This window comes from Pieris brassicae, chromosome 7, assembly GCF_905147105.1.
Source record: "Pieris brassicae chromosome 7, ilPieBrab1.1, whole genome shotgun sequence".
Lineage (NCBI taxonomy): Eukaryota > Metazoa > Arthropoda > Insecta > Lepidoptera > Pieridae > Pieris > Pieris brassicae.
In genome coordinates, this window is record NC_059671.1 from 18480277 (window position 1) to 18503948 (window position 23672).

Here is a 23672-nt window from a genome sequence, read left to right on the forward strand (position 1 = left end):
TCGGTTAAAAATTAATTACTGGATATTTTCAATCTTTATATAGTAGTGTGTGTGTGTGCATTATAATTAATAATCACGTTAAAATATAATGTCGAGTGTTGAATTCGTGACCACAATTTAATTGGATAACGTCAAATTGCTAACAAAAGTTTGCCCTTTATTGTGCCTTATCAATTATTTGGATAATTTTAGTTATTTGTATCAGTTCCATATAATAGTTTAATATAATTAATTTATTATGTGCTATTGCTACGTTCTTGGTAAACTTTTTTATATGTAATTGAAATAAAACCCAATGTATGGATAATCTCATATATATTCAATAATTTGAAAAAATATTGAGTATGTCATATTATATATGTCTAACATTATAAACAGACATTTCTTATATTACTTACTTTACGTAGTAGCGTAAGCGTTCAAATACGACACAAATACTTCGATTTTATAAGATTGATACAGAAAACCCTCCATCAGCTTCGACAGAAACTTAGATCAATCGAAAAATTTGTTAATATTGTAAAATGATAAGAATTCTCAAGCACTATTCCAACATTTTGTTTTTTGTTATTTTGTCTTTTGTTTAAATAGCTTTTACACATTAAGACGTGGTCACCGTGACCACGCACGCTGAAAAGCACGCGAAACGTCGGTAAAAATTTAGAATTATGTAAATAATTATAATAAGTTTTAATAATAGCTTTAATCCGTTCAAAAAGTGTTTTTCTTAATTTATGTTTATGTGACATATATATGTGTCAATTCTCGAGTTTTTTTTATAAAACACCTGATGTTAAGTGATACCGCCGCCCATGGACACTCAATGCCAGAGGGCTCGCGAGTGCGTTGCCGGCCTTTTAAGAAGTCGTTCGCTCTTTTCATGAAGGACCCTAAGTCGAATTGGTTCGGAAATACTTCAATTATTCAATTGAGTTATTAGACAAACGAACAGCAACCTATTTATATGAATAAGATAGGATTATTTATATAATAAGGTAGATATTATTTTTTTGCAAAGCCTACTTACATAAAACCACATACATACTCGGTATGGACTAAAGCATCGGAACAGTTTTCCCCGTGAAGAGGATCTACTGCGAACCCAACTTCCAAGTTCACCAATCCGATACGAAGGTCACAGTGAAGTACTTGCGTAATCGCGATGTGATCTTCCAGGCCTTTTTTGCGTTGAGGGTAGGCATCGGGGATTCAATCCCGAACACCGCGTTCTCTTGTAGTGATTTTGACCTACCACACAGCGGACAAGTTAGGCTGTTATAAAACGTTTTTATTGCAGTTAAATGTCACAACTGTTAGACTTTTTATACAAATATACTATTATTAGCAGTTTATCGGGTGCTGTATAATAAGTCCTATGTATAAACAATAATTCTATGAATACCTAAGCAAATAATTTTTATTTATTAGTGTTTTTTTTAATTTATCGAAATCAAAACAGGGGATTTTTGTTTCACTCTTACAATATAGTTGAAATTGAATGCAGCGAAATCGTTAATTATAATTATGAAAATTTTACTGCGTTAAATCGTAGTAAATTGTGATGACATAATTATTGTTAAAAACGTTTTAAAATGTCATCCACAGATTACATTCGATTTAAAATGTTTATAAGTTAATGTTAATTTTCGTAATAATAACTATTTCCTGTGTCTGTGGCTCACTCGTCCAATTCTTGTTTTAATGACTATAACTTAATATAATGTATATTGTACAGGTTAAATTCTATCTATTATTTGACAAGTAGATGCGATTTTAGCCAGAGACAAAAATCTGATCTCATTTCCTATTTATGTACAATAAAAGTTACACAAGAATGATGATCTCAAATTTAAAATTATAGGATAAGACAATAAAAATTGTTTTTTTCCAGGTTGCACCTTTCCACCTCGTTGGCAAGGCAAGTGGTTCCAGTCTGGTGTGATCCAGCCGATCATAATCGAAGCTAACATCCTCTCAAATAAGGGACGCTGCCTATCTTCTGAAGGGGATAAGTTCCTGATAGTGGACGAGTAAGTCAATTTAATATATTTAAAATTATACAAAAATAGCACAGCCGATAACTTGAACGAAACTAACACAGTCTGAAATGTCATGTATGAATAAAAATCGTAAAAATTGCTAAGCGCAAATCTCAAAGACGCCTGGACCAGATTGAATCATTTTTTTTAATTTAGTCTCCTAATTTTGAGATAAGTTTTTAAGAGGGAAAAATTGTTTTTAATTTAAATTAAAACCATATTTTGTTTCGGAAAAGTAAACGAACGATTTATTTATAAACGATCTCACAATGTTCTATTTATGTTGGTTACTAAAAGGGTAGGTACTAATATGGTTTTTTTACTTAGAAATCATATATAAAGACAATCACATATTAAGCATAACAAAGTTTGCTGAAACAGATAGTTAAATATTTAAACTTTAATAACCTATAAAAATAATACTTATAGCTCTGTTTCACAGAGTAAACACAACGCAAAAAAGACAAAAAAAAGTAATGAATCAGTACTGCCAAATTATGCAGATTCATAAAAAATGATAAACTAGATAAAAAATAATCTTTAATTGCGTAACAATTCTTGAAAAATGATAAATTACCGTTATCTATGTAAAACATGAAATGAACTCGAGTTGAGCAATAATTTTAATGCCAGTATTATACGGAGATTGTCTGCCCAAATATCTCTGAAGTGCTCTTCATCGCTAAAATCTTGAATGAAGATATTATACACACTATGATGTTATTCATTCAACGTTGTGGGTACGAATTACACAAAATTCAATGTAAATATATCAACCTATATATATAGAAGCTTTGCGATTGACTGATCAGCCTTACCTCTTTATATCAGGCGAGCTCAGTCTTTGAATTTTATTAAAAATCTTATTTTTGAGCTTTTGTCTTCTGCTGCTTATATATTAATTATGACTCATATTAATGATGACGATGTAGGTTAGCTTTTTTATTAATATTTTTTTAATATATTTTAGTTAAGTTTAGTTTTAGTTCATAAATAATTAATTAAATTAAGAAATATATCAATTGTAAAATAATTTTTAAAATTTTCTTTACCTACAAAGTAATAAAAAATAAATCAAAAGACAATCAAAACAAATTTTAAAAGTTTGATACATATCCATGCACCTTTAAGCTTGCAGCATATCCTCTCCGTATTGCGATACTTATTAGTAGATACTGTATACTTGGTTATAATCCATATAATTAGTAAAGAGAAAGGTTAGTTATGTAATGTTTTTTTTATGTTTTTTTGTTAATTAATCATGCATTTCACAAGAAGGACAAACATTACAAACTTTACCTTCAGTAGTTGTTTCTTTAATTTATTTTTCCATACTAAGGTAAGTAATACCGCCCGTTACCTAATAACTAATGTAACCTGGTTTTGTAAATGTATGTAACAAATTATAAATAATAAAAATAAATAAATTGACATCTTTAATTTTGCCTCATCAAAGGCAAGTCTAGAAATTCTTAAATTTTGCCCTAATATGTAATGGAATTAGCAGACATTTTCACATTTGTAACCCCTGCATCTGCGACCCGGGGTCATAAATTAGGATATATCATAACAAAATCAACTGCAATGGACAATTCCTTTTTTAAAAGTCCAACAACCTAAATATTCTAAGATTAATCGCAAAAGCTAATTTTAGATTTACTTGTTAAACAATTTAATTGTAATTTCAGGAAAGGATGCTATCGCTGTGTCGTAATGCACGAGAAGCATATTAATGTTCTACAGTATAAAGAAAGTAAGTAGATCAATTGTAGCAAACCAGTATTATTTTATAACAGAAATACATACATTATATTTTAATGTATTTAACGAGATCGACAAAGAGCACGTAACGATGGGCTTTAGACAAAACTACTACGCGAAAAGCGAACTTTAAAATCAAATGCTGATGATATGCCGCTGAAGATTATAGTTTCTTTTGGACTCGGTGATTTACTACCCACTAAAACACCAAGACGCCTTGCTGTAATAATTGAAATACCTGCCAACTGTAAATTGTAAAATGTGTTTCATTCTTCTGTTTTGTACTCGTAATTTTCCGTGACAACTATAAGAAAGAATTATTTCGTCATAACGAAAAAATTGTTTAAATTTTTTTGATTCTTTTCGCCAAAATAAAAGCCGCTCAGTTGAGGTGTTCATAAAGATGAAATAACATAATTGCACCCAAATAGCCATGGACTTTGTTTTTTTACAGCGTTTTGTCATCGTCGCGATGCACTCCCTCATCTGTGTTCCTTGATCACTGGCGACGCTCTCCTTTACTCAATGTTCAGAGAAAATGCTGAGCCAGTCGACTGTCCACTAAAAGCGCCATTTTCCTTTACATACAACAGGTATGTTCACTATTTCTGTTATTTGTCACACTAATGTCTTTAATGTTGCTTTTAGATTTATTTAACGCGTAGAAACCTTACAAAATTGTTGCCTTGTAATTTATTTTTAATGTGTTAATCTTAATCATAATTAGTATTTTATGTACAGAGCTAAAACTTGTATCTACCTTAGTTCCGCAGTCATAAGAATAAAACGCAGCAAGGTGATAGCTTCTTACTGAATTTTTTAAGAAGGTAACACAATTCTGACGCAACGCTTTGTTCTCAACCTTATCGCCTTAAATCAGAAAATTTCGCATAGAATTTGTACTAGATAAATACGTAATGGATTTTAATAGAGATGATTAATTTATGAATTTAAGTAGCTTATTAAGGCTTTGTCATCCGTTAAAATGTCACTATAATATATATATATATATATATATATTATCAAGAATATATATATCGTGCCCTAAGGCAAAGTTCAGGCATATAGCATATGCGGCATAGAACATGTTTTCAGGTGTAATAATAACTGATTAAAAAGATCAATGAATTGGCTTTTGTTAACATAGCTTTTACACATTAAGAAAACACTTTTTAAACGGATTGACCGGCGTCACCGTGACTACACACGCGAAACGTAAGTTACATAATTATAAGTTTTTAATAATAATACATAGCTTCAATCCGTTTAAAAAGTGTTTTCTTAAGATCAATGAGGCTGACGCTAAAATCTGCTGAGTGCGCCTAGCTTCAAACAATATCACTTATTTGTCTTCAATCCTTTTATATATTTGGAAATTATTCATCAAAACCTCATTTTATTGAGTGTATTGGGGTGAAGGTAAAATTATAATGCCATTACACCGATCGATCCGACTGGGGGCTGTTGACAGACGTCATTCATAATTACAGACTACAGTTATTTTATTCCGCATTTATTCTTGAGTTGTTTTCTTCGGGTAATTTACAGTTTCTGTATTTACTTTTGAAAATATTCAAAAATTCAGTTTGTAATTATAGTTATTTTCCTGGTTCCTTACTGCATTAGTCCTACAACACTATATATACCTCAGTTTTCATGCGTTTCTTTAATATTTTATTTAATCAGCCTTCTGTGCTTAACACGCGCCGTCATGGTTAAGACATGAAGTGTTAATAGAGGTCTATACAGCACAGCTGTGATATGAACGCTCGACCTCAGTCTGCAGAGCGTCACGCTAAAGCAGGGCGACACTGCTTCTAGGATTCAAAGACATATTTTTGCTGCCTCTTTATTCTATATATTTCAGAGGGCATGGTGACTGCAAGTTTCCAGCATCGTCCATAGAGAGCTGTACCGAGGATTCCAGACTTCTTCTGAATTATCAAGCATGTCCTGATGTCTACGGATCAGAAAGTACCGGTATGTTTAGAGAAAATAATATTATAGGAATGATTTAAGATGACTGAGAGAGATATTATTCTATTTATTAGTAAACTCATAACTTGTAGTTGTCGTTATGGTATAAAATAAATTATGTCGTTACTGCTATATTACAGAACAACAAACTAAACGCCGCCCTCATAAGGCATAGTCAGGTTACGGTATAAACCCTTCAGGCCATTGACCACCCCCGCGGCAGCCCAATCCGAAGTCGGAGTCTCGTAGGATTCGCCCTTACGCTTAACAGCACGAGTTGAGCTTCCAAGGCCCGTCAGGCCAACAGAGAGATTCCATTCTTTTTAATGCTGCTTCCTATATATATATGATTAGCTCTTCAGGGTCGACGATGGGTTATACTGCATTTCCTTAAAATATCTTATTGCAAAGCTTATAGCGTAAACTGAAATGAATGAGTAGTTAGTTTAGTTTTCATTCAAAAACAGAATGAAATATGTAAACTTATTACGAAACTTTACAATTGCATTGCTCATTGTAATTGAAGGAAATAAAAACGCTAAGAAACAAGTATGTTTAGTGCGGTTTTTATCAATATTTTTTTAGTAAAAACCGTAAAAGATGAGTGTGTGTGACTCGATATCTTATAAGAAATATTAATTAACGACCTTTTAAGCTAGATTCCATTCCGTGCTCTCGAACCAAATGCTCGGACAATAGATTAATTTCTGTGCGCAATCCATAGAGAAAAATATCGGAAGCAAACATAAAAATGGATTCGCTTTATCGTGGTCTTTCAGTACGTTTACGATTTACATACGTTAATAATAATGGACTCAAATGCCTCTATGGGGTATTTCATACATTATAATAACTTACAAGAAACAATTGCACATAAAATCAGGAAATTTACAGATCTTCAAAATGAAATTATAAGTACCCTTAACAAAGTATCAACAGTCCCTATAATTTTGTCCACCACCGGAATAATCCCAAACAGTCACACAAATGTCCCGAAATCCATTGATCCATTCATCCAGTCATCCTTCAAAAATCAGTTATATTAAATACGGCAAGCTTAACCCGAATTTTTTTACGAGATAATAAATTTAAAAAAAAACTGTGTTCACATGTAAAGTAAATAGTTAATAATAACAAAGGCTTTTATTTCCAGAAAACTGATACATAATATACTTGATTAAGGTAAAAATAGGTAGGTATAAAACAACAATTTAGTGTCATTTTATATGTCTCGCAATTCGGCGTGCCTTTTGGCATAGGCCTCCTCCAGTTCTCTGCATTGTGTTCCATCCTCTGCGACTCTGGTCCGATATGCTCCCAAAGTCAGGCTGATGTCGTCTTTCCAGCGTGTTTTCGGTCAACCCTGACGTCTAGTCCCGTCCCTTGGGTACCATAGAGTCACGTGTTTGCTTTGTATTTTAGCATATGTCCTGTCCAGCTCCATTTTAAATGATCTATATGCGTCAGTATAAGATAAGACTTTGGTTTTCTGTCTTATCTCCGTACTTCTGATTTTATCTCTTAGCCTGATTCCCGTCAATCTAATTTCCATGGCCTTTGGCAATTTGCTAGTTTTATAATTAGTTACCAAACCTAATTATATGTAAGATAGATAGATAGAGTACCATTGAACGGGTAAAGGCCTCTTCCAGCTTTTTCCAAACTTCTCTAAGTGGCTTTCTTCCTCTATTTCGCTTTCCTTTCATTCCTGCTACCGCTTCTTTATATCCACCGTTCTTTAGGGTGCCCTCTTCTCCTTGCCGTTGGACCTTTAGTTATTTATTTAAAGTTGTCTTTAAAGTCGTTTACCTCTTTTCCGTGCATTATTCAAACATTATAAACAATCGAATTCTTCTTATTAGTTAACTGACACATACTCAATTAGTATAACTTGTTACACAGAAATAGACATACAAATGGGCAGACGGCCAAAGGTGCTTTTGTTCACGTGGTTTAAAATAGACGAAAGCTTTTGTTTTTGTAGATTAATAGTTCCAGGTGGTCTACGTTATCTTAATTGTTAAAAGCGATAGTGAAAATTTCGGAAATTTCTATTTTTGGAAGATTGAAAAGGAAAAATATTCGTGATTTAGAGAATTAGCTTGAGTGCATTGTCTTAAGTGACAAACAGAGGTAGTAAAGCATAGAACACAAGATCAGAATTTCTTACCCTTAATATATACTGTAAGTAGTGTTATTGGACACGTTCTTATGTTAAATATCCTAGGTTAGACTTATTAGTCTTTGGTTAGGCTAGTTCGTAATGTTAAATGAAATCTCAGTGCAGAGTTATAAGAAAATAGATAACATAGACGCTCTAGGTTGGATTACAAAATGAATAATAGTTTTGGAATGGAATGTTTGATTTACCTATTTGAATGAAGTCGCCTTCTGAGAGGTTACAATAGACTTGGATAAACATATAAACTCTATACGGCTCGATTTCAAACAATTACAGTACTAGCAAACCCGACAGCCTGTACAAAACGCCTTAAACATAAAAAAATATATCATTAAACTGTAACAGTAAGTAATTCTAGAATCCATTGGAACACACACAAATTGTGATAAATATTTTAGTGTGAAAGATTATTTAGAACATAACTTTTGACGACAATTATCAATAACTTAACTGTTCTCATTATTATGACATTATGTTAATTAATATGACATTAGAATGCCTATTTTATATGGCTCATTGTTCGGCGTTTATGATATTAATCGATTACGATCTGAATGAACCACTACTTTGTTAGATAAACAATTTTAATAAAAAATGAATTTCATTACAAACTGCGTGTGCACATATTTGTATAAATGCAATAAAAAGGAGAAATGTCAAGATGTGTCGTATCCAAATTATTGTAAAATCACCATAACGTTGTAAATTAATCGCATTCATTTAATTTTAATTATATTTGTAATAGAATGTTTTAAAGCTTTCGTATTGTTATCTCTATAAATGCTAATTTAGATAATTAAATTCCATTATATTTTGCCGGAGAGGAGCGAGCAAATTTTTCCTAAGTCTTAACGTAAATAGCTTTCAGAAGCTCTTATACAACCCAAAACGAAAAGGAATACAGTTAAGTGCAAATGAAGATTAATATTAATTATTTACCACAAAATATATTATCAATTATATATTGATAGTGTCTAAGAGATCAGTTTGTACGGCAAAATAATCTCAACCGTTAAGTTGTCCCCACCAATTTTCTTTGAGCTCGTCATCCCTGTGCATCCTCTCTTTTTTTGACGCGCTGCGTGTGTCAACATATTATCTGGATATAAAATAATTCATTTATAAACTAATTCATTTATAAGTTCTATAGAACATGGATATCACTGCGAAAAAACCTACGAATTTTTAGTTATCAAAACTTTTTAATAAGTGATGCCGCCCATGGACACTTAATGCCAGAGGGCTTGCGAGTGCATTACGGTCTGCTTTTTCTTACGTCGAATTGGTTTAGTAGCTATGTGGGCAGCTGGTTCCACATAGTGGTAGTGCTCTGTTAAAACTGCCTTAAATACGCTCAGTTGTGGAAGAACGGACGAGGTGATTCAAGCGGAATTTCGTATTCTGCCTCTGCCGAAACTCAGCTGCAGGTCGAAACAATTGCTCGGAACATGATGTGATAGTTGTAGCTCCTTACAAAAAAACTATCAGCGATTGAACAATGGTGGAGTTTATGGCCAGTTCTAACTCGGAATAATCTTGCTTTAAGTGACGTAAACGCGGTATCTCTAGTGTAAACGAGACATCAGTAAGAATTTTAAGAAGATTTTTTAAAAGCAATGATTCAAACAACTAAAGATTAAATTATCAGTTTGTAACGAAGTTACCAAAGTTGGAAGTAAAATTGTGCTCGTCGCATCGAGTCTTAAACTAAGTGTTCAATCTTGATTTCGCGTCTCGGTCTGCTGGGAAAATCCTTTGATTGATATCACTTGCAATCGGAACATTTTGTTTGAAAATTTTAACAATTCATTCTTGCTCGAATTAGAAGTCATGCAAAATTTGAAAAATATCAGGAACTCTTTAAGTTTATTCATTTATTTACAACCCATGCATAGCTAAATTCTAACTAAAAATAAAATAAAATTAAGCTGTTTACAAAATTGACAGAATCCTCTAATCTTATCTATGTATATTACACCCCCCCCCCTCATACCCGGCGAAGAGTCCAGAAACTCATTAAGCAGCGAGAGTAACCGAGGAATGGGAGCTTGTTGACGCTGGACAGTGCGAGCCGAACGCACAGCAAAAAGGTTATGTTTCCGGCATAATTGGAGAATGAAAAATACAAAAATCTTTCGCTATGTAGGATTGAAGCGTCTACTTTTTTTTATAAAATTGATCAAATCTACTCAACTGGTAAACATCAACTCGTAAATCGTGGCTGTGTTTGTTGCAACCCACGCGAAACATCGAGACAGACCTAAAATTATAGTATTATTATTATATCGCATCATCATATAATAAAGCTTTGACAAAATAAAGGTTTAACAAATGCTGTTGTATAAAGCCTACAACAGTGTATTCCAACGATTTTTGCGCCAAGCTCTACCGAACTCTATTAAAAATTATTATGCCATCTATGTAACATACATAATTTTTAATATAAAATTATTCACTTACGAAACTTAGATGTTTTGACTTTAGGAAGAAACAGTTGTTAACGAAAAACAGTTAGCTTTCAAAGCATATAGTGTAAAGCTAAAATTCAAATTCTTAATTAATTTTTGAATAACTAACAATCATCTGGCATAAGAAACATGACGATGCAATGAAGCCCGCGAAATGTCAACTGGTCAATCGAACACGGTCTGCAATTTTTGGCATTTCACATATAAACAGCTATTAAATATAAAATAAATAGTTCTTATTAGAGACGTTACGATAAAAGTCGCAATTGAAATGAAAATTAAGCTACAATAAAACAAAGAATCGTAGACGCTGACGTAGGCGGTCTGTCACTCGAGTATTGTTTCGATAAAATTTATGTCTCTGTCTTTTGTTTGCCGCGACTTCAATAGACTAGGTTAATTGACTTTTCACTTACATTTTTCAATCTTGTCTAGAATACGCCCTTGTTACATTTTCGTACAACACGCATATATTAGTTATAATCTTTGTATGAGGTGTCACTGTGGCAGGATACGTTCTTTTTTACGACTAAGTATATGCATTTCAATAATATAGTAGAATGAACATTATTTTCTAATTATTATTTATGTGATTAAACGTGAGGTATTTTTAGTATAAATGCTGTAAATTTATGTAAACATTTTACATTACCGTTTCATTTGAATCTAATTGATTTCTATGATGCGAGAAAATCGTTCTAGAATCGTACAAACTACGAGAGAAATAAATTCCATAATTTTTTATTCAAGTCAAAATCCGGCACCTACTAAAATGGGCTACGCTGACTGCCCTTTTTGGGCGTCCCGTGGTTGCTCGTTTGCACCTCTGTCCTATAAAAATCCTAACACTATTATTATTTAGTAGGTTCTAAGTAACGTGTTCCAAATGCAACGGTTACGCGAATATAATATCAATAAATTCTGAGTAAACAAAAGTTGCTATTAATATGATGAAAACACAAATAAAGACTATGTTAAATATTATTTTCCAGACGTGCAATTAATTATATTTTTCCATTTCTCAGCGACTTTAATAGTGATGTCAGCTTATTTATGGAATAAAACTGAGAGCGTGTCGCGACGTAACAGCCGCAAAGAGATTGTTCAGTGCAATAGCTTAAAATAGCTACAAGTCCAGCTTTTCTTGCATTCTATAGTTTTAAATTGAGAATGCCACTTGGAAACTCAAGGAAAAATAATGTTGAAAATTTTCTTTGATACTATGAATAGCTTGTTTTCGACTTTAATTTATATATGCACGAACAGCTGTTATTTATTTAAAAAAATAACCATTTTTACATATTTTAGGAACATTTGACTCTTAAATATGTGTAAGTCTCCGATAAAATATTTTTGTTTAGAAAAAGATAAATATTAGTCTAAGAAAGTTCGCACTGAGTACATCTCATCCCGGAGTAAGTATGATCTCCGGCTGTGCACGAATGGTCTACTGTCTATGTGGCATTCAAATCGGCTGCTGTAAGGTGTTCCTTTACTTTTACTAAGACGTATAGCAGCAATAAATGACCACGAAACAAATACAGATAATCTAAGTCAAAGAAGAAAGTTGTATCGCCACTGGATGCTTTTAGTGTTTGACTGGCGATAATGTTATATTTATGGAGGGCACCGTTCTATGCTTACAATCGATAGTTTAAATAGTAATTCGTCGCTGTAGCAACACCCTCAAGAGATTACCGAATTTTTATCTTGATTTATTATTACTATATTACTACAGCGAGGCACAAAACCATCTTATACTTTAACAAATACATAACATAAAATCTTCTTTCAGTTGAAGAGTTAGAGTGTCTTGCGACATGGAAGGAGGGGAGTCTCAGGTTCCTGGTGGGGAAGCTTCATCATAACCACGCCACGAGCAACGAGGACCGCTACAGATGCTTTGTCTACGAGAAGACGAATGGTATTGGTAAGACTTAACTCTTCTTTTCTTTTCGCTTTTACGTTACCCCGCTTCTTAATAGATGTAGGCCGACTCTTAAACGATGTTTTTTTATGTAGATGTCGTAAATTCGAATTAACCAGTCAGTAATCACAATTTGGATATTATTTTAAGATACATTTTCGGCGCAAGCATAGATCAAGGATCGATTCAACAATTAGTCTGTAGTCTAATTGTGTTTGACACATTGACAATTTACAACCTGTAAGATGTGAATGATATTGCGTGGTGTCGCCATTCTAATAAAACAAATTCCATCGTGTTCTCATATTACAAATCTGAGATATATATATCTAAAGATTTTTTATAGAACGAAGTAATTGTTTATTAATATGTAAACGAAAAACTTCATGTAAAATGTTTCATTGATTAAATAATAATAATTAAATTAATGTCAGAAAAGGCTTTGACTATATTTAGAAACGATAATGACTAGTTAAAAGGATGAAATGTCAAACTCATACATTGAGTACTTTGTCGTATGACAGAAATGTCTTTTTCAATTTCCCTTTAAAATCTGTGCATGCTTTGCAAATACAGTGCAATATACTATTCTTGGCTGGCGGCTGAAATTGGTACTAACGTCGCCGTTTGAGTGCGTTCAATAAATAATATTACAGTATTGCAATATCTAATAAAATGTATTTATTTTTATTACTTGCATTTTTAATAACATTATCAAAATTTTGGTTATCGCAAAAAGTCGACGGTGTGTGTCAAGCACAGAAGGCTGATCACCTACTTGCCTATTCAATTCACAAACGATCATGAAACAGATATAGACATCTGAGGCCCAGACCTAAAAAGGTTGTAGCGCCATTGATTAACAAAACCTATCATATCAGTTGTTTTTAAGATTGTTGTCACAATGATTTAACTCCAGAACTGTATTTTCTAGTAGTACTAGTAGTATACATTGTTTTATTAAGACATTTCAATAAATTATTAAGTTACTCTGCTTGACTTCAAATTATTCCCATTGTAATGGTTATTTTTTTTAATGGCAATACTAATATCCATGACAGCGTCGCTCTTACCAGCCAATAAAAGTACTAGGCACTGTAAGACATTTAAACGCCGCTGTTAGACTAATGAATGTCTCTTTGACAGTATAGTTTTTGATTCGCACTAAATGTTACGGCTGCAGTGTGAATTTTGTTTACAACTTAATGAATACTCCCTCTATTATTATTGTCATTTTGTAAAAATTCTTTACTAAAACATTATAGGACATTACCATCTACCCTCACTTAACACTAATAAGTAATTAAACCTAATTTACTAATAAAGATAACTTAAAGTGTCCAATAACACTACTTATCTATTAGGGAGAAGACACTTTTCCTGTGTTCTATTTGCAAAACAGAAACAGAAATTATTATCAGTAATTATTATCAGTATCTTTATTTATCAGTAATGAAACAAAAATAACAGCTAAATAATTGGAAGATCTATAGAAACATGATTGCTGTATATATGCAAAAGATATCTTCGTTAATTTCAGGTTCAGCACCTGGGTTGAAAGATAATCCTGTGACTCCTGGTGGAGTGGAATATAGAGTAGCTCAGTCTGGAGATGCAACTTGTAATGGTCTTTTCAGTGCTACTGAAGGTTCTAGGACCATGGCCTTAAAAAGAGGTATTTATGTTTTTCTAGTAAAGCATATATAGACACAGTTATAAGTAAACTAGCTGTTCTCGAGTAGAGAAATTAGTATCGAATAATTAACTGTATATTTGTAAAAGGAATTTCTTTTTAATGATAGTTTTGAATGAACCGCACCTGTTACATTGACAACTTCTACTTTTATATATTTTTAGATTTATTTGCAGTAGCATACTACCTGGAGGATATCACTTGTTAGCGATAAGGCCGCCCTTTGCCTAATAACTTATGTTACCTGTTTTTTTGTATGAATTTTTATTTTTAATAAATAAATAAAGACTTATTAAACAATTAATGTCTTTAAAATAAACAAAGTCGTAAAGAAGAAAAGAGAAAAGACTATGTTTTAAGTTATTTTTTTTTTAAATATAGTTTTAGTATTTTTGCAATAAAAATTATATTATAAATTCCAAATGATTATCATAGAAGAAAGTACGGTTCATAAATGGTGGGGCCCCAACGCCACAAAATAAACCGTAACATTAAATTTCCTTTACAAAGTAAATATATAACATTAATTTTTTTCTTTTCTTGTCAGTTTCAGTGAAATTCAACTGTCAGTTCCCCTCCTGGATGACATTCTCTCACACGTGGCACACCTTGGACTTTACGAGTAACTACACGTTCTACCAACGAAATGCAACGCTCCGTATAACGAACCATACCGGTGCGGAGGTCAAAGTGTTCTGCGTCAATGTGAAGGCTAGTTCGCCGAGTGGAAATTCCGTCGCTTTGGTTGCGCATTGGCAACACCATTGGTGGGATTTCATACTTTTTAATTAATATTAAATGTTATGTAAGAATTTTATGCGTGTGTTTTCACAGATTAGTGCTTCATATTGTTGACATATTTAAAATGAAAAATGTAATACGAGAAAACATATCGTTATCTACTTAATATATTTTGGTAATAAATGTACATACATTTATTACCAAAATATGGTAGTAGAAGCTCAAGAAACTACTAGCTAGAATCTCCGGTTAAAAATTATAAGCTACCAGTTTTTTTTTTAAATGTAATAGCAGGCAAACGGGCAAGAGGCTCACCTGATGTGAAGCGATACCGCTGCCCATGGACACTCACATTGCCAGAAGGCTCGCATGTGCGTTGCCGGCCTTTCAAGAATTGGTACGCTCTTTTCTTGAAGGACCCTACTTCAGGACTTCAGTGGGCAGCTGGTTCCACATAGTGGTGGTGCGCGGCCAAAGCTGCCCCCGCGAACTTCGTTTCTCCTTAATGTGGTTTTAGTTAGCCTTAATACCGTGACACGAAAGAATAATTTCACTGTATTATCGTCACTATTTTTTGAATTTGATTTACACTTCGGTCTAAGTAACACGTGGTTGGCTTTGCTAACACCAAAAATTAAAAAAGTAGAAATAATTTAATTTCACGGTATTTCGTTTAGTACAAAATAAATTAAATTTATACTTTAGCCTCAATAACACGTGGTAATCATGATGTTGAATTTTAGCATAGCAGTGCCATCTATGGATTGCTTACTCAATCCAGTCGAAAAGTATCGACATCTGTTAGAATCTTTTGGAGTTAACAGATAATTGTCACTGTCAATTAATTATAGACAAATAATTTGCTCACGGTGTGCCAATTTAATTAAAAATCGGTTAAGTAGTTTAGGAGTCCATCGCGGACAAACATCGTGACAGGATATTTATATATATTAAGATTGGAATAAATGCCTTAGAACTAAAACTATGTATAAACTAAGTATCGCATTACAGCGAGTAAATTCTGCCAGCGTTAAAGGTACACTGCCCAAAGAACCAAATTTTTTATACGTTTTTAATTATTATTATTACTGTGAAGGTCAAGAATATTGTAAATACTTTATATTTGTGTAAAATAAATACTATTTAAATTACATTAATATATATATGGGCTAAGAAGGTCGGTTACTCCTTTTTCTTAAACTTTTATCTGACGTATTTAACACCTGGATCTAAATGTAAAATGAACAAAAAAAAAAAAAACAATTAAAACGATTAAATCTTCAATTTTTTTTTCATTTTGATAAGTATCTGTATATGCACACGAACCACCTGATACCATCAAGGAATTTTGAAAGGAGAGAATGATACTAAAGGGTTAATATAGATTTGTAGTATTTAACATACAAAAATGATTGTAGTGTCAAATTTATGATTCCAGCGTCTCTCGCTACGTTTGCGTGGTATTGTACCGACGGGATACGTACATAGCTGAACTCCAACGCGGATCGCCGACTTCCAGACCGGATGATGCCTGTTCTCCTCATCATTTCAATGCTGTCACCGCACCTTATATTACATTAGTTGGTAAGATTTTTTAAGCCATTTAGATGTTCAACAGTCCGCCATGGCTGCCGTCATGACTCAATTAATATTTTTGAAGTGTACTTTCTTATACCTTTTTTAAACAAATTTAAATGATAATAATATGTTTACATCCAATTTATGTCAATATATGTTTGGCCTATTTACGGCGTATAAACCATAAGTCCTATACTAAATCATAATAAATCAATCGGAAAGCTAAGGTAAACAATTATATTTTCAGCAAGCAATCCGGAATCCAAGGAATGCCCATACTCCGGGAAATACACAATCTCAAACCACAGACACCAGAGAAGTATATCAAACAACCACAGACTACGATCGCGAAGAGAAAACCCCGTAGATTATAACCATAGAGTAAACAGTTCGAGAATGTTCAATTTTAGCCTTAGGAATATATCGGAGATGCCAATTCTGAGGAGTAAGAGGAATGACCAAATAAGTTGTGTCAGCAGTACATATAGCAAACTGGAAGTAGGGTGTAACACAGCTAAGAATATGGAATTTTATTCAACTTGTGATAATAAAGAATTAGTTACAGGTTAGTTATAATAAAAGTATTAGTATAAATAGATAGTCAATAGAAAACGCTATCGATCTACAGTTATTTTATTATCGTTATTGATTTTTTTTTAAACTAAACTATGTAAAATTTTAATTTTTATACTGGAAATGGTTTTTCTTACTGTACAATTTTTTAAATTTAGATCAACAGTTTTCGTATTTTGATTAAAATATATTTTGGCATAAAAAATCTGTGGTCTATTTTTAAATACAAAACTTACTGTATAAAAAAAACTACAGTAAAACCCGCTTAAGACGATTTTTCAGGGACCCTACCAAAAACGCGTCTTAAGCAAGAAAGCGTATTATGCGGGATATGAAAAATAAAACGTACTACATACTATTATGTATTATGTTCTAATTTTGGTGTATAAGGTATTAAATTATACATTTATGAATTACATTAAATACGTATTGTAATTATAATTACATTATTTAAAATAATTATTTATTTTGGTTTGACAGGAAGATTTTGATGCATTAGCAATTAAAAGATTTTCAACATAACTCAACTTTTGCAGTGCATTTTGCTTTGATCCAAATAAGCTACTTAGCATCTTAAAATCATTAACAGCTGATAATGGCTGGGCGTTTGACAAAACCGCAGTTGACTCATCTTCGTCTTCATCATTATCACTTAGGGCCTCGTTTTGTGATTGAATTTCGTACGGTGCTACATTGTCTTCGAGCGGGCGGGGGCTCTCATTAGAGCGCTCGGTTAGACCTCTCGACTCGGGCTCGGGCGTATTAAACGGGATGACGAATCGTATTAAGCGTTAAGAAGTGTATGAAAATAAGTCTAAAGTTGCAGAAACTGGCGTATTATGCGAGAAATCTTGTTAAACGTGATCGTCTTAAACGGGTTCTACTGTATTTACTTTTATTATAAAAAAAATATCGATTCAATTTATTTTCACTTATGTATAATTTCCGCAGCATATACATGTCACGGTGGATGGTACGAGAACGGCGCATCATTCGTAGTTACGACACCCGTGACGCGGGACAGTACGGCAGCGAGACGATACTGCTTTGTATCACGAGATGCAAGGGACGGAGTCCTCGCTGTGGGGCAAAGTGCCACCAACTGCGAGCGTGGTGTCGATCCGGAGCCTTTGTTGTTCGACGCTTCGTTTACTGGTTAGTATTGTTATGGTTATAGATAAATGAGAAGAAAAAGGTAATATTCGGTGTGTGGATATACGCGAACAATCGCGAATTATCGTTTATAAATATAAATGATTGACAAGAAATTTAGAGTAGAAAAAATGGTCGGAATTAGTGTTTTTTGATTTAAAAAGAAATAAATCAATGGCGCTACAACCTTTTTGAGTTCTGGGCCTCAGATTTCTATATCTGTTTCATGATTATAGTATATCGATTAGGCAAGTAGGTGATCAGCCTTCTGTGCCTAGCCGGTTTCCTCACGATGTTTTCCTTCTCCGTTCGAGCTAATGTTAAATGCGCACATAGAAAGAAAATCCATTGGTACACAGCCGGGGATCGAACCTACGAGCTCTAGGATGAGAGTCGCACACTGGCGCCACTAGGCCAACACTGCTCATAGTTCTCAACTGAGCAGTGTTTTTTGATTACCTTTAAAAATAAAACAATAATAAAAAAAACTTTATTCATGACGGAAATATAGTATCAAATAAAACGCTAGGGTCACTTTTAAAATCAAATAGTCAACTATTGGAAAATCTTTCAGTTGAAACCTGAATTTAACGAAATTAATTAAAAAGATTAGGAAAAAAGGTTTATTCACATTAGATCTAAGCCGCCTCACTGCGTGATATTATGGTGTTTATGTGTCCTGGTGATTTGTCTTTGAACATTTATATAAAACTTAAATAGGTGTTCAGTAAAACTATTAAATTTTCTTGAATCCTACTGTTAACCAGAAATGTATATATGTTTTATCTGTTTAGATATTTTTGTACTAAACTGCGCAGGCGCAGTGTAAGACTAGCAGAGGACATTAAATCATTATTCAGCACTACAATGAAATTTAACAATTAGTTAAATTTATTATTTTAATACAGGAATCTGCTATTGAGATTTAAACCCATAAAAAAACATGTCATTTTAAAGTACAGGTGCGAATTGAATAATTCGTTTTATGATATGTACATTTAGAGTAGAGGGCTAGAGGTTATGTACCTTTGTAGGACGTGTTTACTGTGATTGTGATTGTAATAAAAAAAACATTATTACAGGTAAATGTCAGGACGAAACCAATAAGCAACCACTTATAAGAATACCGTCTCCTTATATCATCTACATCGCGCCCTTTGTTCTCCATTACATTATACCAAGATGATGGATGACATAAGTCACTTGTCAAAACTTTTTACCCAATTTCTTAGTTGGCACCTAACTTGGTAAGACTTCGCTCGTACTTTTATTAGCATTAAAAAACTCCTGCGCAACTTTTGCCAACTTATGTGTTAATGGCCTTAAAACATGGACTTATTAAATCATGTTTATCGCAATTTATTATTATTAACTAATACCACAAAAATCCACAACTGCCGCTTTATATCATTGTAATAACTTGTTACCATGGCAACATCGTCTTTAGTCCATGTTTTAAGTTCTTAAGCATTGCTATAAAAACTTAAGAAAAATAGGTGCATTTTTCAGTGTATCATTAAAATTGTTTATGATCAATATGTAAAAATATTTTTTTAAGTAGCCTAAGTATTAGTTTTGTTCATCATCACACATAATTTCTATAAACTGATTTGTATGAATTGAAATAATTATATAAATGAAATTAATGCAGCTTTAACAAATTGTAGTAAAAACCTTTATAAAAAGCCAAATCAGTCTTTTTACACTGTTTACAAATACTTGTATGGATCTAGGACTGGGCTCTAAACTAAAGTCATGTTTCAATTCCACAATTCATTTCTGAATGAAAGTAGTGTTGCCGTTGCATCTTGCTCCATTAAGTGTGCTACCGAGTCTCGGTATACCAATCACAAACTTACCCAAGTTATCGGAACCTCTGCTATTTGCCCCAAGAAGATCAGAATCCTTTGGTAAGACACTGAAGAAAGAGGTCGGGTCAGGTTGTCACTTGTTTAATGCAGCTCAATAATTTGTATTCTGTACTTGATTAAAATAGTGTAATTAGAAGCTTTTTTTATAAATAAGGGTGAAACATAGGGGGTTGAGTGTTGATGAAATGGTTGTGAATTCAAATTCCGAGATTGAAAAAATTTATTGACAGATATAAAATCTAAGTAGAACAAAAACATGAAATAGCAATTAATTTGGTTGAAAGAACTCCAGGTTTTAATAAAAAATAAAGCTATTAAGAATTATAAAATCTGTCTTTTTCGATTACAATTAGTTCTTCATTTGGTTATAATAAATCGGGTCTTTTGTATGTCTCTCTTAAATTCATAAAGAAGTAAAATATATAAATTAAGTATGAAATTTACTTTTGTCTAAACATACGTGGTCCGCCTTGATCCAATTTATTGATTGAACAATGGAAATTTTCTCAATATCGTTACTAAATAATTAGGAGGATCATCAATATAACGGATTGACCAACAATAATTCTGCATATTCCAATCGAACGATCATGCGGACAACGCCCATATTGCGGAGTTAACTTTTTCTATCACTATGTATTAACGCACATCAATAGTATAGACAAAAATATTCTATTCGACTTCCTGTTGCTAATTAAAAACATACATTGTGAATCTTACAATTAATTAACACTACGAAATACGGCTCATTCATCTAAGTGTAATCCCGTATGTCAAAATCATTACGTTTTTGACATATGGGACTTTCATACTTCACGTTCAAAAACACTTAGCACTGTGTGACTTCCGTATGTCAATTCAAATTGTCAAAACGCGCTGTCTTGTTTGAATCTCAACCTAAGAATGTAAAATTTGTTTATTTGTTCAATACAACAAGTGGACAAACTGTGAATTGTAGGAGTTGTATTGTATTATATAAGATTTTGGTTAAATAGTGCAAGGAGTCGAAGAGAATAATAGCTTTAACCAAACAGCAATGAAGACTGTAACATTGTTATTTATTAAGACATTCTGTAGTTTACACAGCGTATAACATCGTTAATTACTGTATCAATAATACATAAGCCATGCAAAGCAACCATGAAAACAATGGCGAAATATCTTTCGTATACCGGAAATATAAATTTGAATTTTTTTATTAGTATTGGGTAAATTTTTCGAAAAAATAAAAAATGCCCTCGAGTGGTATACTACCTACTTAATTAATATAAATAAACAATTTTTTTTTTATTCGCAGAGACAGAAAGGGACTTTTATTATTCCTGATTTCAAACCTTGTATATTGGACTTGACTGCCGCTTATTTTGAGCAATCCCTTAAAAAAATACAAAAACAGGTAACGAACATCGAAATTAAAGTCATTGTTTTCATTCTTGGAAAACACACGTGAAGCTTAAAATGTGTACAAAATTATCATTACAAGTTATTGCGTAGCTAGAATAATTTAGCATATTTCTTTATCGAGCAAATTATATTTAGGGGTAATTTAAATCAATTCAGATCCTTAAAATAGTATCCTTCTGAGCTTCACCGATTTTATAGACGTAATGTTGTTGAGTATATTTATTTATATTCATGTTGCATCTTCTAGGTCTATCGAATATTTTTTAATTATAATTTAGATTATTTTAATCGTTGCTTAAAAGACTTATCATCTCATGTACCTTTAAGACTTCCGCAAATACACTAGATAGAACTCTATAGCACAATTTAAGGTTAAAAGTTATCAAATCGAAAAATTAATATTCATCGAAGAACTGTCACACTAAAAACAATATATAATACGCGCCTAAATGATCAACTCCACAGAGAGCGACTATTTATATTAGCCACAGATAATTAGCGCGTACTCGTTTAAAAAATCTAATGTTTTTAACCTATATGACTTATACTTGGGTCTCAAGTCTCGACTGTGAATATTACCCTATATTTGCCTAGAATTTTATGTATCTACTATACATTAGTATGGCAAAGATCGGTCGAAATTTCTGCTGGTTAGACCATAATTGTTGTATTTGCGGGAGAAAATCAGTACCATAGCTAAATAGGGAAATACGGCTTTATCAGTAAGTTGGTTAAGATGCCATCTGATGGCAAAATATAACTTTTAAACTACGTAATTTGTTACAAACAAGGAAAATGCTTTTCCTTCATCAAGCAATACTAATTTAAGTATTTAAGTAAAATGTTTTAGATATAAATTTTAGATAGATAAGTGAAAACGAATACTCAATTTAAGATATGTATAGTTTAGTTATAATTACGTAGTTATAAATTCGCGACAGCAATAATATATTTGTATTAAAAGCTATTAAGCGTTAAATTTTTAATAGCAATTAGGTAGACAGTTGTGAATAATTGAGCTAGTGTTGTTATTTTTTATGTGAAAGAGATTATTTCCAGGAAACAACGTTATAACTGAGAACTAATATTATGTCGGTCTTTGCTGGAATAAGTTGTTTCCAATGTGTGATATAGGTATGGTAATTAATTAAGGATATAGACGTCAGCTGCATGATTAATAAATTAAAGTGCAAAATACAATTGCTTTTTATTTACTTAACACTGTCTAATCAATTATTTTGTAATGGTGGCACAAGTTATTAATTGATGAGATTGCTTAGAATATTTCGCTGATTTTAAACGAATGTGAAATCAAACAGCCATGTATTTAAATAAAAACATGAATATTTTATCTTCGGCTGAGATTTTGAGTTTATTGTAAGACGGTTGAAATCCTAAGCTAAGTGCTAAGAAAAGTTTATATAATCGTATTCAAAAACATTGTATTTGTCAAACTTCACGAAGAATTGTTTCTATTATTAATGGTATTACAATAAAACGTGTTTATCTGTAAAGACATAAAAATGCAATGTCTCGTTTCTGCGTCACATTGTTAATACAAACTTTGACTCGCGTATGTCAAAATTCATCACTAACGTGGTTTCAATTCATCATGTTCGTATTCGAGATTCTAGAATACAGTATTTTAAAGTTTCATTTGTGTAATGTAATAAATCATTAATTATTATCACTTATTTGATATATACAGGTCTACCAGGATCTGATGACAAAAAGAGAAAAAATAAATTGATGCTAGCAATACTGGGGAAATTGGAGTCAAACATTTTAATACTTTTTTTTCTTTATAGCGGCTGATTCTGTGTGATACATGCAAATATAAAAATTTATCCAATTATCAAGGATAATTTTTCAAATCTTACTGTTGCAGTAGTTGACGCTTTTACGGGTGAATTTTTAATTTCATGACCCAAATTGATGATTCTGAATATGTGATGTCTAGTGGGACCCTGATTGGAACACCTTCATGTGATTTTCGCTGCCGGAGTTGCGTCAAAGTATTAAAATTTGTAAACACACCGTACATTTTCTACTTTTCTTTTGGTTAGTAGAGATGTAAAATTCTGCATAAAATATAGATTTTTTATTTATGAAAATTCGATGAATAATAAACTTTTTTTTATATTTATCGTTTTTTTTCCTCATTTTTGAATTTTATAGTTTAAGAATAATCAACATTGAAGTCAACCTAATTTCGTGTTGATAGATTTTAAGTGAGATCCTTATTAGTTATATGAACGCAAACCGCCATTTCGAATGTAGACTTTGTCAGAAAATTAAAACCGTTA

General features: G+C 32.3%; 1 protein-coding gene across 6 annotated transcripts in view; it reads left to right on the forward strand.

Moving 5' to 3' along the window:
- Nucleotides 1-22563, forward strand: part of LOC123711934 — a 97799-nt gene extending 75236 nt beyond the window's left edge. For 5 of the 6 annotated variants that reach the window (XM_045664803.1, XM_045664805.1, XM_045664804.1 and 2 more), the window contains exons 3-13: nucleotides 1892-2030; nucleotides 3728-3792; nucleotides 4255-4393; nucleotides 5668-5780; nucleotides 12223-12357; nucleotides 13895-14029; nucleotides 14595-14814; nucleotides 16227-16372; nucleotides 16614-16931; nucleotides 17891-18094; nucleotides 19174-22563. In XM_045664803.1, coding sequence (XP_045520759.1) covers nucleotides 1892-2030; nucleotides 3728-3792; nucleotides 4255-4393; nucleotides 5668-5780; nucleotides 12223-12357; nucleotides 13895-14029; nucleotides 14595-14814; nucleotides 16227-16372; nucleotides 16614-16931; nucleotides 17891-18094; nucleotides 19174-19277 — 1718 coding nt within the window. In that variant the 3' untranslated portion in view covers nucleotides 19278-22563. The remainder of the gene's footprint in view (nucleotides 1-1891; nucleotides 2031-3727; nucleotides 3793-4254; nucleotides 4394-5667; nucleotides 5781-12222; nucleotides 12358-13894; nucleotides 14030-14594; nucleotides 14815-16226; nucleotides 16373-16613; nucleotides 16932-17890; nucleotides 18095-19173) is intronic. The other variant, XM_045664809.1, reaches the window with a different exon arrangement.
- The last annotated feature ends 1109 nt before the right edge of the window (nucleotides 22564-23672 follow it).